The sequence below is a fragment of the Protomyctophum bolini genome, assembly GCF_963924005.1.
Source record: "Protomyctophum bolini genome assembly, chromosome: 19".
NCBI classification, from domain to species: Eukaryota; Metazoa; Chordata; class Actinopteri; order Myctophiformes; family Myctophidae; genus Protomyctophum; species Protomyctophum bolini.
Window position 1 is genome coordinate 40,865,778 of NC_137880.1, and position 13,838 is coordinate 40,879,615.

Genomic DNA, 13,838 nt, shown 5'->3' on the forward strand with positions numbered 1-13,838 from the left:
TGATACACCTGTCTGTCTGTCTGTCTGTCTGTCTGTCTGTCTGTCTGTCTGTCTGTCTGTCTGTCTGTCTGTCTCCATTCACACACTTTGTGTGTGTGTGTGTGTGTGTGTGTGTGTGTGTGTGTGTGCGCTCCTCAGGTGATGGCCATCCGTAAGGTTCTCTCCAGACTGGACAAACCTCAGGGTCTGTACCCCAACTACCTCAACCCTAACAGCGGACAGTGGGGCCAGCGTGAGTACGCACACACACACACGCACGCACGCACGCACGCACGCACGCACGCACGTCTGTATAAGGGGTTAATATAAATGCCTGTTTGTATAAACTATTACTGTTATTACATTATTCATAGTCCAGTGTTCGCTGAAGAGGAGACCACCGAAACGGTGCTTTAGTAAAAAAACAGAGATGTGTTTGGGTGAGTCTCTTACCACCGCGGCTCAGTGACCTCATGTTGTAGTCCTCCTACCACCGCGGCTCAGTGACCTCATGTTGTAGTCCTCCTACCACCGCGGCTCAGTGACGTCATGTTGTAGTTTTAGTAAAGATGTGTTTGGGTGAGCTCTATGACTATGAGGAGGATTTCAGTGTCATATTTATGTGTTTGCACGGAAATGGAATTATGTGAAAAATCTCCTTTGTGTGGACATAAATAAATGATTGGAGTGTGTGTGTGTGTGTGTGTGTGTGTGTGTGTGTGTGTGTTTCAGATCACGTCTCAGTGGGGGGTCTCGGGGACAGTTTCTACGAGTATCTCCTCAAGGCTTGGATCATGTCGGACAAGACTGACGAGGAGGCGCGCACGCTTTACTACGACGCACTGCAGGTGCGTGCACACACACACACACACACACACACACACACACACACACACACACACACACATTTATATTTTACTCATGATCAGAGCTTCAGTTGCTCCAGACTGTATGATAGAAGCATTTATATTTAATCATGATCAGAGCTTCAGTTGCTCCAGACTGTATGATAGAAGCATTTATATTTAATCATGATCAGAGCATCAGTTGCTCCAGACTGTATGATAGATGCATATCACCCATTCTTGAGATAAGGGACAAAACTTTTTTCAAACTGGATTTTTTTTTTTTTTAAGATACATTCAAATCAAATAGATGTATTTGTAGACACAGGTCTCAACTACCAATCTTGAGAAGGAACAGGTTTTTCGCATAACATTTCTTTCTAAAATGGGACATTTATGCACTTAATACCTGATTCATGTCAACTCCGTCAGACACACTAAAATCCCTTTTAATTGAATTTTATCATTTCAACAATAATATAAAGTCCTCAGTTATCTTATAATGGCTTTCAGTAATCAAGTTAAGTAATACAAATCTTTTAATATTATTTTGTTCCAATATCACACTATTATGAAATATCCAATTTCTCAAAACCGTCATTTCAACCTTTATTTTCAATATTATAACATGAAAACCATGTAAAGAAAAAAAAAAATCATCATTACGTATCATTTCAGTTGGTGTTTCAATACATAAGCACAAAAGATTTGACAGCAAATTTTCTATTTCTTTGGAAATTAACAAAAACATCACGGGACGAACGTCTGACGGAGTTGACGAACATCTGACGGAGTTGACAAGTTTAACTGATTTAGGTTCTAGACCACCTAGGATCTTGATTCTGGTGACTAATCCCACATTTTCAAGGATGAGGAATACAGTGGTACTATTTAGATTTGCCCTGTGAACATGGCAGCCATTTTTCAAAATGGCCGCCAACTTTCTGTTATTTCCCAATAACTCAAGTTCTACACCACCTAGGATCTTGATTCTGGTGACTAATCATACATTTTCAAGGATGTGGGATACATTGGTACTATTTAGATTTGTCCTGTGACCATGGTAGACATTTTTCAAAATGGCCGCCAACTTTCTGTTATTTCCCAATAACTCAAGTTCTACACCACCTAGGATCTTGATTCTGGTGACTAATCATACATTTTCAAGGGTGAGGAATACAGTTGTACTATTTAGATTTATCCTGTGACCATGGATGGTAGACATTTAAAAAAATGGTGGACCTGCTATTATTTTACCAATTTACTCAGGGAATATTATCAGAATAATATAAAATCTGTGAATACATTTCTTACCAAGAATTTTCTTCACTAATGTTTGTAAAGGTGTCTACTAACATATCCCACATTGGTTTCTATTTGACCACCCTAGGGGCATGTTTGACAGCTGCTGAAAGTTGGGTACCATCAACAAACAATATAAGGCTAAATGTTTTAAATTTCATTATGCTTTAAGTAGCATGTGGCATGTCAAACTAGGGGCTTTTCATGATTCTGGATCCATTCCAAGCATTAGTTTTGCACAAAAAACACTACGTTGGCTAAAAACGGCCATAGCCATCATCACAGATGTGATGAGGTCAGCACATGTCGGCACATTTGGGCAAGTGGCTATGGCCAAACTAGGGGGTCTATGGCCAAACTAGGGGTCAAACTCCTTGGGCTAAATTCGGTGAGGTGAACAGTGAGCAGTGAACAGTGAGCGAAAGACTGAAGACAGAAGATTTGGCTTCAGGACCATCAGGCAGGATGTGCAGACACTGAAGGCATCAGTGTCTTTCTCTGTGTCCCCAGCATGTCAACCAAAGCAATGTTACCAAATCAAAGGAGCCTTCACCTCATGTCACCTGGGGCTGGGTGAGCAATCGTATCCTATATCTAAACTCACAACTAAATACAGACACTTGGCCAGACTGCCGTTTGAAAGGGTCAAACCCCTCATCCTGATTGGGGAAGACCACCCCACCTAATCACACCAACCGAACAAGTGAGGTTGGGGCCTCCAGGTGGGCCAGCAGCCATCTGCACAAGACTGGGCTGGACCCTGCAGGAAAGCAATCTCCAGCCAAGACAATGTAAGTTGACTATAACAGAGCCCCAGAACACAGAGCTCAGGAGAAGGATGGAGAAACACTGGCAGGAGGCCACCAAGATACAATGCCCCAGAGACCCAGAGTGTGCCACCACTGGCAATAAGGAGATCAACTGCTGCAGCAAAGATGTCATGAAAGGCAAGTCTCCACCAAAAAAAACCCTGAACCTAATCGGGGTGTCAAGAGACCAAAGTTTCTCCCCCACAGTTCCCTGCAGTGGCCAGTGAAGTCAAACTGTGCATCTGTACCTGAAAGGGGCAAGTCAAAGGCCAGAAAGCCCACCTCCTTTTAATGTCCTGTCAGTAGAAACTCAACCTGCACCTGAAATAAGCCCTTACCTCTCCCAGAGAAAGATCATCCTTGAAAATGTAATGATTAGTCGCCAGAATCAAGATCCTTGGTGGTCTAAAACTTGAGTTATTGGTAAAATAACAGCAGGTTGGTGGTCATTTTGAAAAACAATGGCTGCCATGGTCACAGGACAAATCTAAATAGTACCACTGTATTTCTCATCTTTTAAAATGTATGATTAGTCGCCAAAATCAAGATCCTAGGTGGTCTAAAACTTGAGTTATTGTAAAATAACAGCAGGTGGCGGCCATTTTGAAAAAAAAATGGCTGCTATGGTCACAGGACAAATCTAAATATTACCAATGTACCCCACATCCTTGAAAATGTATGATTAGTCACCAGAATCAAGATCCTAGGTGGTGTAGAATTTGAGTTATTGTAAAATAACAGCAGGTGGCGGCCATTTTGAAAAATGGCTGCCATGGTCACAGGGAAAGTCTAAATTGTACCACTGTATCCCTCATCCTTGAAAATGAGGTCTTAGTCACCAGAATCAAGATCCTAGGTGGTGTAGAACTTGAGTTATTGTAAAATAACATCAGGTGGCGGCTCTTTTGTAATATGGCTGCCATGGTCACCACGAGACAAATCTGTGATGGCCCCATAGCCAAAAATGTTCCTTAAGGCATGCTCTAACTGTGTGCCAAATTAGAATACTGCCCATTATTCAAAAACAATAATTTTATTGTTTTAGGAACACTTTTGTCAACTCCGTCAGATACACGTCAACTCCGTCAGACACAAAATCTGACGGAGTTGACGTCTGACGGAGTTGACAAAATGGCATTTGTTTTCATCTTAACCCTCTTTAGTACAATGTAGCCATTTTGTTTTTGCTTAATTTTGTTAGCTAAACCTAACCCCTAAACTAAAATAATAAACATTATTTTTGAATTCTTAACAAAGATCATAATAATGTCCTGACGGAGTTGACATGTAAAAGCTGTGACCACATTGTTATCAACATTGTTTGTTTAAAATATCAAACAATTGAATGCTTGTCAGACCAGGTACTCCACTGTTGCAACAAATATAAATGGGACTTGGAAAAGGAGTCTTCAGGCTAAATCTGTCGACAATATTTTCTGATTAATTTAAGACTTTTAAAAAAACCTGACGGAGTTGACGGAGACGTGGGACGAACATTTGATATGAGATATTTAATAGAAAATATGAATTAAAATTAACTGTGTATATTATTTGCTATGTTGTTGACAATCTACTTTAATTTAGTATGTATATTTATGTGATTGTGACAGTATTAGACACTTTTTTGGCAGTTTGAAATTGTGGCCACTTGCTGGGGACAGGCTAAATACAGGCCTTTTTGGGTACAGGGCCTGCTTTTAACTAATTCAGATGGAATATGAAAACAATTATAATGAAATTAAGGGCATAATAATACACAACTGTATTACACTTAACTTTGCAAGTGCTTTTATTTTTATGAATTAATTTATTTTTTACATAAAATAAGGCTCTTATGTGTGGGACATGTTTTTTCCACTTTTGTCCCTCATCTCAAGAATGAGTGATATATATTATACTCATGATCAGAGCTTCCGTTGCTCCAGACTGTACGACGGAAGCATTTACATTATACTCATGATCAGAGCTTCCGTTGCTCCAGACTGTATGATAGAAGCATTTATATTTAATCATGATCAGAGCTTCAGTTGCTCCAGACTGTGCGACGGAAGCATTTATATTATACTCATGATCAGAGCTTCAGTTGCTCCAGACTGTATGATAGAAGCATTTATATTATACTCATGATCAGAGCTTCCGTTGCTCCAGACTGTATGACAGAAGCATTTATATTATACTCATGATCAGAGCTTCCGTTGCTCCAGACTGTATGACAGAAGCATTTATATTATACTCGTGATCAGAGCTTCCGTTGCTCCAGACTGTACGACGGAAGCATTTATATTATACTCATGATCAGAGCTTCTGTTGCTCCAGACTGTATGACAGAAGCATTTATATTTTACTCATGATCAGAGCTTCCGTTGCTCCAGACTGTATGACAGAAGCATTTATATTTTACTCGTGATCAGAGCTTCCGTTGCTCCAGACTGTATGACAGAAGCATTTATATTATACTCATGATCAGAGCTTCCGTTGCTCCAGACTGTATGACAGAAGCATTTATATTTTACTCATGATCAGAGCTTCAGTTGCTCCAGACTGTACGACGGAAGCATTTATATTTAATCGTGATCAGAGCTTCCGTTGCTCCAGACTGTATGACGGAAGCATTTATATTTTACTCATGATCAGAGCTTCCGTTGCTCCATACTGTACGACGGAAGCATTTATATTTTACTCATGATCAGAGCTTCCGTTGCTCCAGACTGTACGACGGAAGCATTTATATTTTACTCATGATCAGAGCTTCAGTTGCTCCAGACTGTACGACGGAAGCATTTATATTTTTACTCATGATCAGAGCTTCAGTTGCTCCAGACTGTATGATAGAAGCATTTATATTTGACTCATGATCAGAGCTTCAGTTGCTCCAGACTGTACGATAGAAGCATTTATATTTAATCATGATCAGAGCTTCCGTTACTCCAGACTGTAAGACGGAAGCATTTATATTATACTCATGATCAGAGCTTCCGTTGCTCCAGACTGTACGACGGAAGCATTTATATTATACTCATGATCAGAGCTTCAGTTGCTCCAGACTGTATGATAGAAGCATTTATATTTAATCATGATCAGAGCTTCAGTTGCTCCAGACTGTATGATAGAAGCATTTATATTTAATCATGATCAGAGCTTCAGTTGCTCCAGACTGTACGACGGAAGCATTTATATTTAATCATGATCAGAGCTTCCGTTGCTCCAGACTGTATGACGGAAGCATTTATATTTTACTCATGATCAGAGCTTCCGTTGCTCCATACTGTACGATAGAAGCATTTATATTTAATCATGATCAGAGCTTCCGTTACTCCAGTCTGTAAGACGGAAGCATTTATATTATACTCATGATCAGAGCTTCCGTTGCTCCAGACTGTACGACGGAAGCATTTATATTTAATCATGATCAGAGCTTCAGTTACTCCAGACTGTAAGACGGAAGCATTTATATTATACTCATGATCAGAGCTTCAGTTGCTCCAGACTGTATGATAGAAGCATTTATATTTAATCATGATAAGAGCTTCAGTTGCTCCAGACTGTATGATAGAAGCATTTATATTTAATCATGATCAGAGCTTCAGTTGCTCCAGACTGTATGATAGAAGCATTTATATTTAATCATGATCAGAGCTTCCGTTGCTCCAGACTGTATGACGGAAGCATTTATATTTTACTCATGATCAGAGCTTCCGTTGCTCCATACTGTAAGACGGAAGCATTTATATTTTACTCATGATCAGAGCTTCCGTTGCTCCAGACTGTACGACGGAAGCATTTATATTTTACTCATGATCAGAGCTTCAGTTGCTCCAGACTGTACGACGGAAGCATTTATATTATACTCATGATCAGAGCTTCCGTTGCTCCAGACTGTACGACGGAAGCATTTATATTTTACTCATAATCAGAGCTTCCGTTGCTCCAGACTGTACGACGGAAGCATTTATATTTTACTCATGATCAGAGCTTCCGTTGCTCCAGACTGTATGATAGAAGCATTTATATTTAATCATGTTCAGAGCTTCCGTTGCTCCAGACTGTATGACGGAAGCATTTATATTTTCCTCGTGATCAGAGCTTCCGTTGCTCCAGACTGTATGACGGAAGCGTTTATATTCTACTCATGATCAGAGCTTCCGTTGCTCCAGACTGTATGACAGAAGCATTTATATTATACTCATGATCAGAGCTTCCGTTGCTCCAGACTGTATGACAGAAGCATTTATATTTTACTCATGATCAGAGCTTCCTTTGCTCCAGACTGTATGACGGAAGCGTTTATATTCTACTCATGATCAGAGCTTCCGTTGCTCCAGACTGTATGACAGAAGCATTTATATTATACTCATGATCAGAGCTTCCGTTGCTCCAGACTGTATGACAGAAGCATTTATGTTATACTCATGATCAGAGCTTCCGTTGCTCCAGACTGTATGACAGAAGCATTTATATTATACTCGTGATCAGAGCTTCCGTTGCTCCAGACTGTACGACGGAAGCATTTATATTATACTCATGATCAGAGCTTCCGTTGCTCCAGACTGTATGACAGAAGCATTTTTATTTTACTCATGATCAGAGCTTCCGTTGCTCCAGACTGTATGACAGAAGCATTTATAATTTACTCGTGATCAGAGCTTCCGTTGCTCGAGACTGTATGATAGAAGCATTTATATTTAATCAAGATCAGAGCTTCCGTTGCTCCAGACTGTATGACGGAAGCATTTATATTTTACTCATGATCAGAGCTTCAGTTGCTCCAGACTGTATGATAGAAGCATTTATATTTAATCATGATCAGAGCTTCCGTTGCTCCAGACTGTATGATAGAAGCATTTATATTTAATCATGTTCAGAGCTTCCGTTGCTCCAGACTGTATGACGGAAGCATTTATATTTTCCTCGTGATCAGAGCTTCCGTTGCTCCAGACTGTATGACGGAAGCGTTTATATTCTACTCATGATCAGAGCTTCCGTTGCTCCAGACTGTATGACAGAAGCATTTATATTATACTCATGATCAGAGCTTCCGTTGCTCCAGACTGTATGACAGAAGCATTTATATTTTACTCATGATCAGAGCTTCCTTTGCTCCAGACTGTATGACGGAAGCGTTTATATTCTACTCATGATCAGAGCTTCCGTTGCTCCAGACTGTATGACAGAAGCATTTATATTATACTCATGATCAGAGCTTCCGTTGCTCCAGACTGTATGACAGAAGCATTTATGTTATACTCATGATCAGAGCTTCCGTTGCTCCAGACTGTATGACAGAAGCATTTATATTATACTCGTGATCAGAGCTTCCGTTGCTCCAGACTGTACGACGGAAGCATTTATATTATACTCATGATCAGAGCTTCCGTTGCTCCAGACTGTATGACAGAAGCATTTTTATTTTACTCATGATCAGAGCTTCCGTTGCTCCAGACTGTATGACAGAAGCATTTATATTTTACTCGTGATCAGAGCTTCCGTTGCTCCAGACTGTATGACAGAAGCATTTATATTATACTCATGATCAGAGCTTCCGTTGCTCCAGACTGTATGACAGAAGCATTTATATTTTACTCATGATCAGAGCTTCAGTTGCTCCAGACTGTATGATAGAAGCATTTATATTTAATCATGATCAGAGCTTCCGTTTTTCGAGACTGTATGATAGAAGCATTTATATTTAATCATGATCAGAGCTTCCGTTGCTCCAGACTGTATGACGGAAGCATTTATATTTTACTCATGATCAGAGCTTCCGTTGCTCCATACTGTACGACGGTAGCATTTATATTTTACTCATGATCAGAGCTTCCGTTGCTCCAGACTGTACGACGGAAGCATTTATATTTTACTCATGATCAGAGCTTCAGTTGCTCCAGACTGTATGATAGAAGCATTTATATTTGACTCATGATCAGAGCTTCAGTTGCTCCAGACTGTACGATAGAAGCATTTATATTTAATCATGATCAGAGCTTCCGTGACTCCAGACTGTAAGACGGAAGCATTTATATTATACTCATGATCAGAGCTTCCGTGACTCCAGACTGTAAGACGGAAGCATTTATATTTTACTCATGATCAGAGCTTCCGTGACTCCAGACTGTACGACGGAAGCATTTATATTATACTCATGATCAGAGCTTCAGTTGCTCCAGACTGTATGATAGAAGCATTTATATTTAATCATGATCAGAGCTTCAGTTGCTCCAGACTGTATGATAGAAGCATTTATATTTAATCATGATCAGAGCTTCCGTTGCTCCAGACTGTATGATAGAAGCATTTATATTTAATCATGTTCAGAGCTTCCGTTGCTCCAGACTGTATGACGGAAGCATTTATATTTTCCTCGTGATCAGAGCTTCCGTTGCTCCAGACTGTATGATGGAAGCGTTTATATTCTACTCATGATCAGAGCTTCCGTTGCTCCAGACTGTATGACAGAAGCATTTATATTATACTCATGATCAGAGCTTCCGTTGCTCCAGACTGTATGATAGAAGCATTTATATTTTAATCATGATCAGAGCTTCCGTTGCTCCAGACTGTATGATAGAAGCATTTATATTTATTCATGATCAGAGCTTCTGTTGCTCCAGACTGTATGATAGAAGCATTTATATTTAATCATGATCAGAGCTTCCGTTGCTCCAGACTGTATGACAGAAGCATTTATATTTTACTCATGATCAGAGATTCAGTTGCTCCATACTTTACGATGGAAGCATTTATATTTTACTCATGATCAGAGCTTCAGTTGCTCCAGACTGTATGATAGAAGCATTTATTTTTAATCATGATCAGAGCTTCAGTTGCTCCAGACTGTATGATAGAAGCATTTATATTTGACTCATGATCAGAGCTTCAGTTGCTCCAGACTGTACGATAGAAGCATTTATATTTAATCATGATCAGAGCTTCCGTTACTCCAGACTGTAAGACGGAAGCATTTATATTATACTCATGATCAGAGCTTCCGTTGCTCCAGACTGTATGATAGAAGCATTTATATTTAATCATGATCAGAGCTTCCGTTGCTCCAGACTGTATGATAGAAGCATTTATATTTAATCATGTTCACAGCTTCCGTTGCTCCAGACTGTATGACGGAAGCATTTATATTTTCCTCGTGATCAGAGCTTCCGTTGCTCCAGACTGTATGACGGAAGCGTTTATATTCTACTCATGATCAGAGCTTCCGTTGCTCCAGACTGTATGACAGAAGCATTTATATTATACTCATGATCAGAGCTTCCGTTGCTCCAGACTGTATGATAGAAGCATTTATATTTTAATCATGATCAGAGCTTCCGTTGCTCCAGACTGTATGATAGAAGCATTTATATTTAATCATGATCAGAGCTTCCGTTGCTCCAGACTGTATGATAGAAGCATTTATATTTAATCATGATCAGAGCTTCCGTTGCTCCAGACTGTATGACAGAAGCATTTATATTTTACTCATGATCAGAGATTCAGTTGCTCCAGACTGTACGACGGAAGCATTTATATTTTACTCATGATCAGAGCTTCAGTTGCTCCAGACTGTATGATAGAAGCATTTATTTTTAATCATGATCAGAGCTTCAGTTGCTCCAGACTGTATGATAGAAGCATTTATATTTGACTCATGATCAGAGCTTCAGTTGCTCCAGACTGTACGACGGAAGCATTTATATTTAATCATGATCAGAGCTTCAGTTACTCCAGACTGTAAGACGGAAGCATTTATATTATACTCATGATCAGAGCTTCAGTTGCTCCAGACTGTATGATAGAAGCATTTATATTTAATCATGATAAGAGCTTCAGTTGCTCCAGACTGTATGATAGAAGCATTTATATTTAATCATGATCAGAGCTTCAGTTGCTCCAGACTGTATGATAGAAGCATTTATATTTAATCATGATCAGAGCTTCCGTTGCTCCAGACTGTATGACGGAAGCATTTATATTTTACTCATGATCAGAGCTTCCGTTGCTCCATACTGTAAGACGGAAGCATTTATATTTTACTCATGATCAGAGCTTCCGTTGCTCCAGACTGTACGACGGAAGCATTTATATTTTACTCATGATCAGAGCTTCAGTTGCTCCAGACTGTACGACGGAAGCATTTATATTATACTCATGATCAGAGCTTCCGTTGCTCCAGACTGTACGACGGAAGCATTTATATTTTACTCATAATCAGAGCTTCCGTTGCTCCAGACTGTACGACGGAAGCATTTATATTTTACTCATGATCAGAGCTTCTGTTGCTCCAGACTGTATGACAGAAGCATTTATATTTTACTCATGATCAGAGCTTCCGTTGCTCCAGACTGTATGACAGAAGCATTTATATTTTACTCATGATCAGAGCTTCCGTTGAGCCAGACTGTATGACAGAAGCATTTATATTTTACTCATGATCAGAGCTTCCGTTGCTCCAGACTGTATGACAGAAGCATTTATATTATACTCATGATCAGAGCTTCAGTTGCTCCAGACTGTATGATAGAAGCATTTATATTTAATCATGTTCAGAGCTTCCGTTGCTCCAGACTGTATGACGGAAGCGTTTATATTCTACTCATGATCAGAGCTTCCGTTGCTCCAGACTGTATGACAGAAGCATTTATATTATACTCATGATCAGAGCTTCCGTTGCTCCAGACTGTATGACAGAAGCATTTATATTTTACTCATGATCAGAGCTTCCTTTGCTCCAGACTGTATGACGGAAGCGTTTATATTCTACTCATGATCAGAGCTTCCGTTGCTCCAGACTGTATGACAGAAGCATTTATATTATACTCATGATCAGAGCTTCCGTTGCTCCAGACTGTATGACAGAAGCATTTATGTTATACTCATGATCAGAGCTTCCGTTGCTCCAGACTGTATGACAGAAGCATTTATATTATACTCGTGATCAGAGCTTCCGTTGCTCCAGACTGTACGACGGAAGCATTTATATTATACTCATGATCAGAGCTTCCGTTGCTCCAGACTGTATGACAGAAGCATTTTTATTTTACTCATGATCAGAGCTTCCGTTGCTCCAGACTGTATGACAGAAGCATTTATATTTTACTCGTGATCAGAGCTTCCGTTGCTCCAGACTGTATGACAGAAGCATTTATATTATACTCATGATCAGAGCTTCCGTTGCTCCAGACTGTATGACAGAAGCATTTATATTTTACTCATGATCAGAGCTTCAGTTGCTCCAGACTGTATGATAGAAGCATTTATATTTAATCATGATCAGAGCTTCCGTTGCTCGAGACTGTATGATAGAAGCATTTATATTTAATCATGATCAGAGCTTCCGTTGCTCCAGACTGTATGACGGAAGCATTTATATTTTACTCATGATCAGAGCTTCCGTTGCTCCATACTGTACGACGGTAGCATTTATATTTTACTCATGATCAGAGCTTCCGTTGCTCCAGACTGTACGACGGAAGCATTTATATTTTACTCATGATCAGAGCTTCCGTTGCTCCAGACTGTATGATAGAAGCATTTATATTTAATCATGATCAGAGCTTCCGTTGCTCCAGACTGTATGATAGAAGCATTTATATTTAATCATGATCAGAGCTTCCGTTGCTCCAGACTGTATGACAGAAGCATTTATATTTTACTCATGATCAGAGATTCAGTTGCTCCAGACTGTACGACGGAAGCATTTATATTTTACTCATGATCAGAGCTTCAGTTGCTCCAGACTGTATGATAGAAGCATTTATTTTTAATCATGATCAGAGCTTCAGTTGCTCCAGACTGTATGATAGAAGCATTTATATTTGACTCATGATCAGAGCTTCAGTTGCTCCAGACTGTACGACGGAAGCATTTATATTTAATCATGATCAGAGCTTCAGTTACTCCAGACTGTAAGACGGAAGCATTTATATTATACTCATGATCAGAGCTTCAGTTGCTCCAGACTGTATGATAGAAGCATTTATATTTAATCATGATAAGAGCTTCAGTTGCTCCAGACTGTATGATAGAAGCATTTATATTTAATCATGATCAGAGCTTCAGTTGCTCCAGACTGTATGATAGAAGCATTTATATTTAATCATGATCAGAGCTTCCGTTGCTCCAGACTGTATGACGGAAGCATTTATATTTTACTCATGATCAGAGCTTCCGTTGCTCCATACTGTAAGACGGAAGCATTTATATTTTACTCATGATCAGAGCTTCCGTTGCTCCAGACTGTACGACGGAAGCATTTATATTTTACTCATGATCAGAGCTTCAGTTGCTCCAGACTGTACGACGGAAGCATTTATATTATACTCATGATCAGAGCTTCCGTTGCTCCAGACTGTACGACGGAAGCATTTATATTTTACTCATAATCAGAGCTTCCGTTGCTCCAGACTGTACGACGGAAGCATTTATATTTTACTCATGATCAGAGCTTCTGTTGCTCCAGACTGTATGACAGAAGCATTTATATTTTACTCATGATCAGAGCTTCCGTTGCTCCAGACTGTATGACAGAAGCATTTATATTTTACTCATGATCAGAGCTTCCGTTGAGCCAGACTGTATGACAGAAGCATTTATATTTTACTCATGATCAGAGCTTCCGTTGCTCCAGACTGTATGACAGAAGCATTTATATTATACTCATGATCAGAGCTTCAGTTGCTCCAGACTGTATGATAGAAGCATTTATATTTAATCATGTTCAGAGCTTCCGTTGCTCCAGACTGTATGACGGAAGCGTTTATATTCTACTCATGATCAGAGCTTCCGTTGCTCCAGACTGTATGACAGAAGCATTTATATTATACTCATGATCAGAGCTTCCGTTGCTCCAGACTGTATGACAGAAGCATTTATATTTTACTCATGATCAGAGCTTCCTTTGCTCCAGACTGTA

The 13,838-nt window shown here is 39.6% G+C and overlaps 1 protein-coding gene across 1 annotated transcript in view; it reads left to right on the forward strand.

Annotated features, from left to right (window-relative positions):
- The window catches only part of man1a1 (mannosidase, alpha, class 1A, member 1), a 46,833-nt gene that overhangs the window by 24,266 nt on the left and 8,729 nt on the right, over positions 1 to 13,838 (forward strand). Inside the window, exons 9-10 of the mRNA XM_080790915.1 lie at positions 139 to 232; positions 712 to 827. Coding sequence (XP_080647041.1) covers positions 139 to 232; positions 712 to 827 — 210 coding nt within the window. The remainder of the gene's footprint in view (positions 1 to 138; positions 233 to 711; positions 828 to 13,838) is intronic.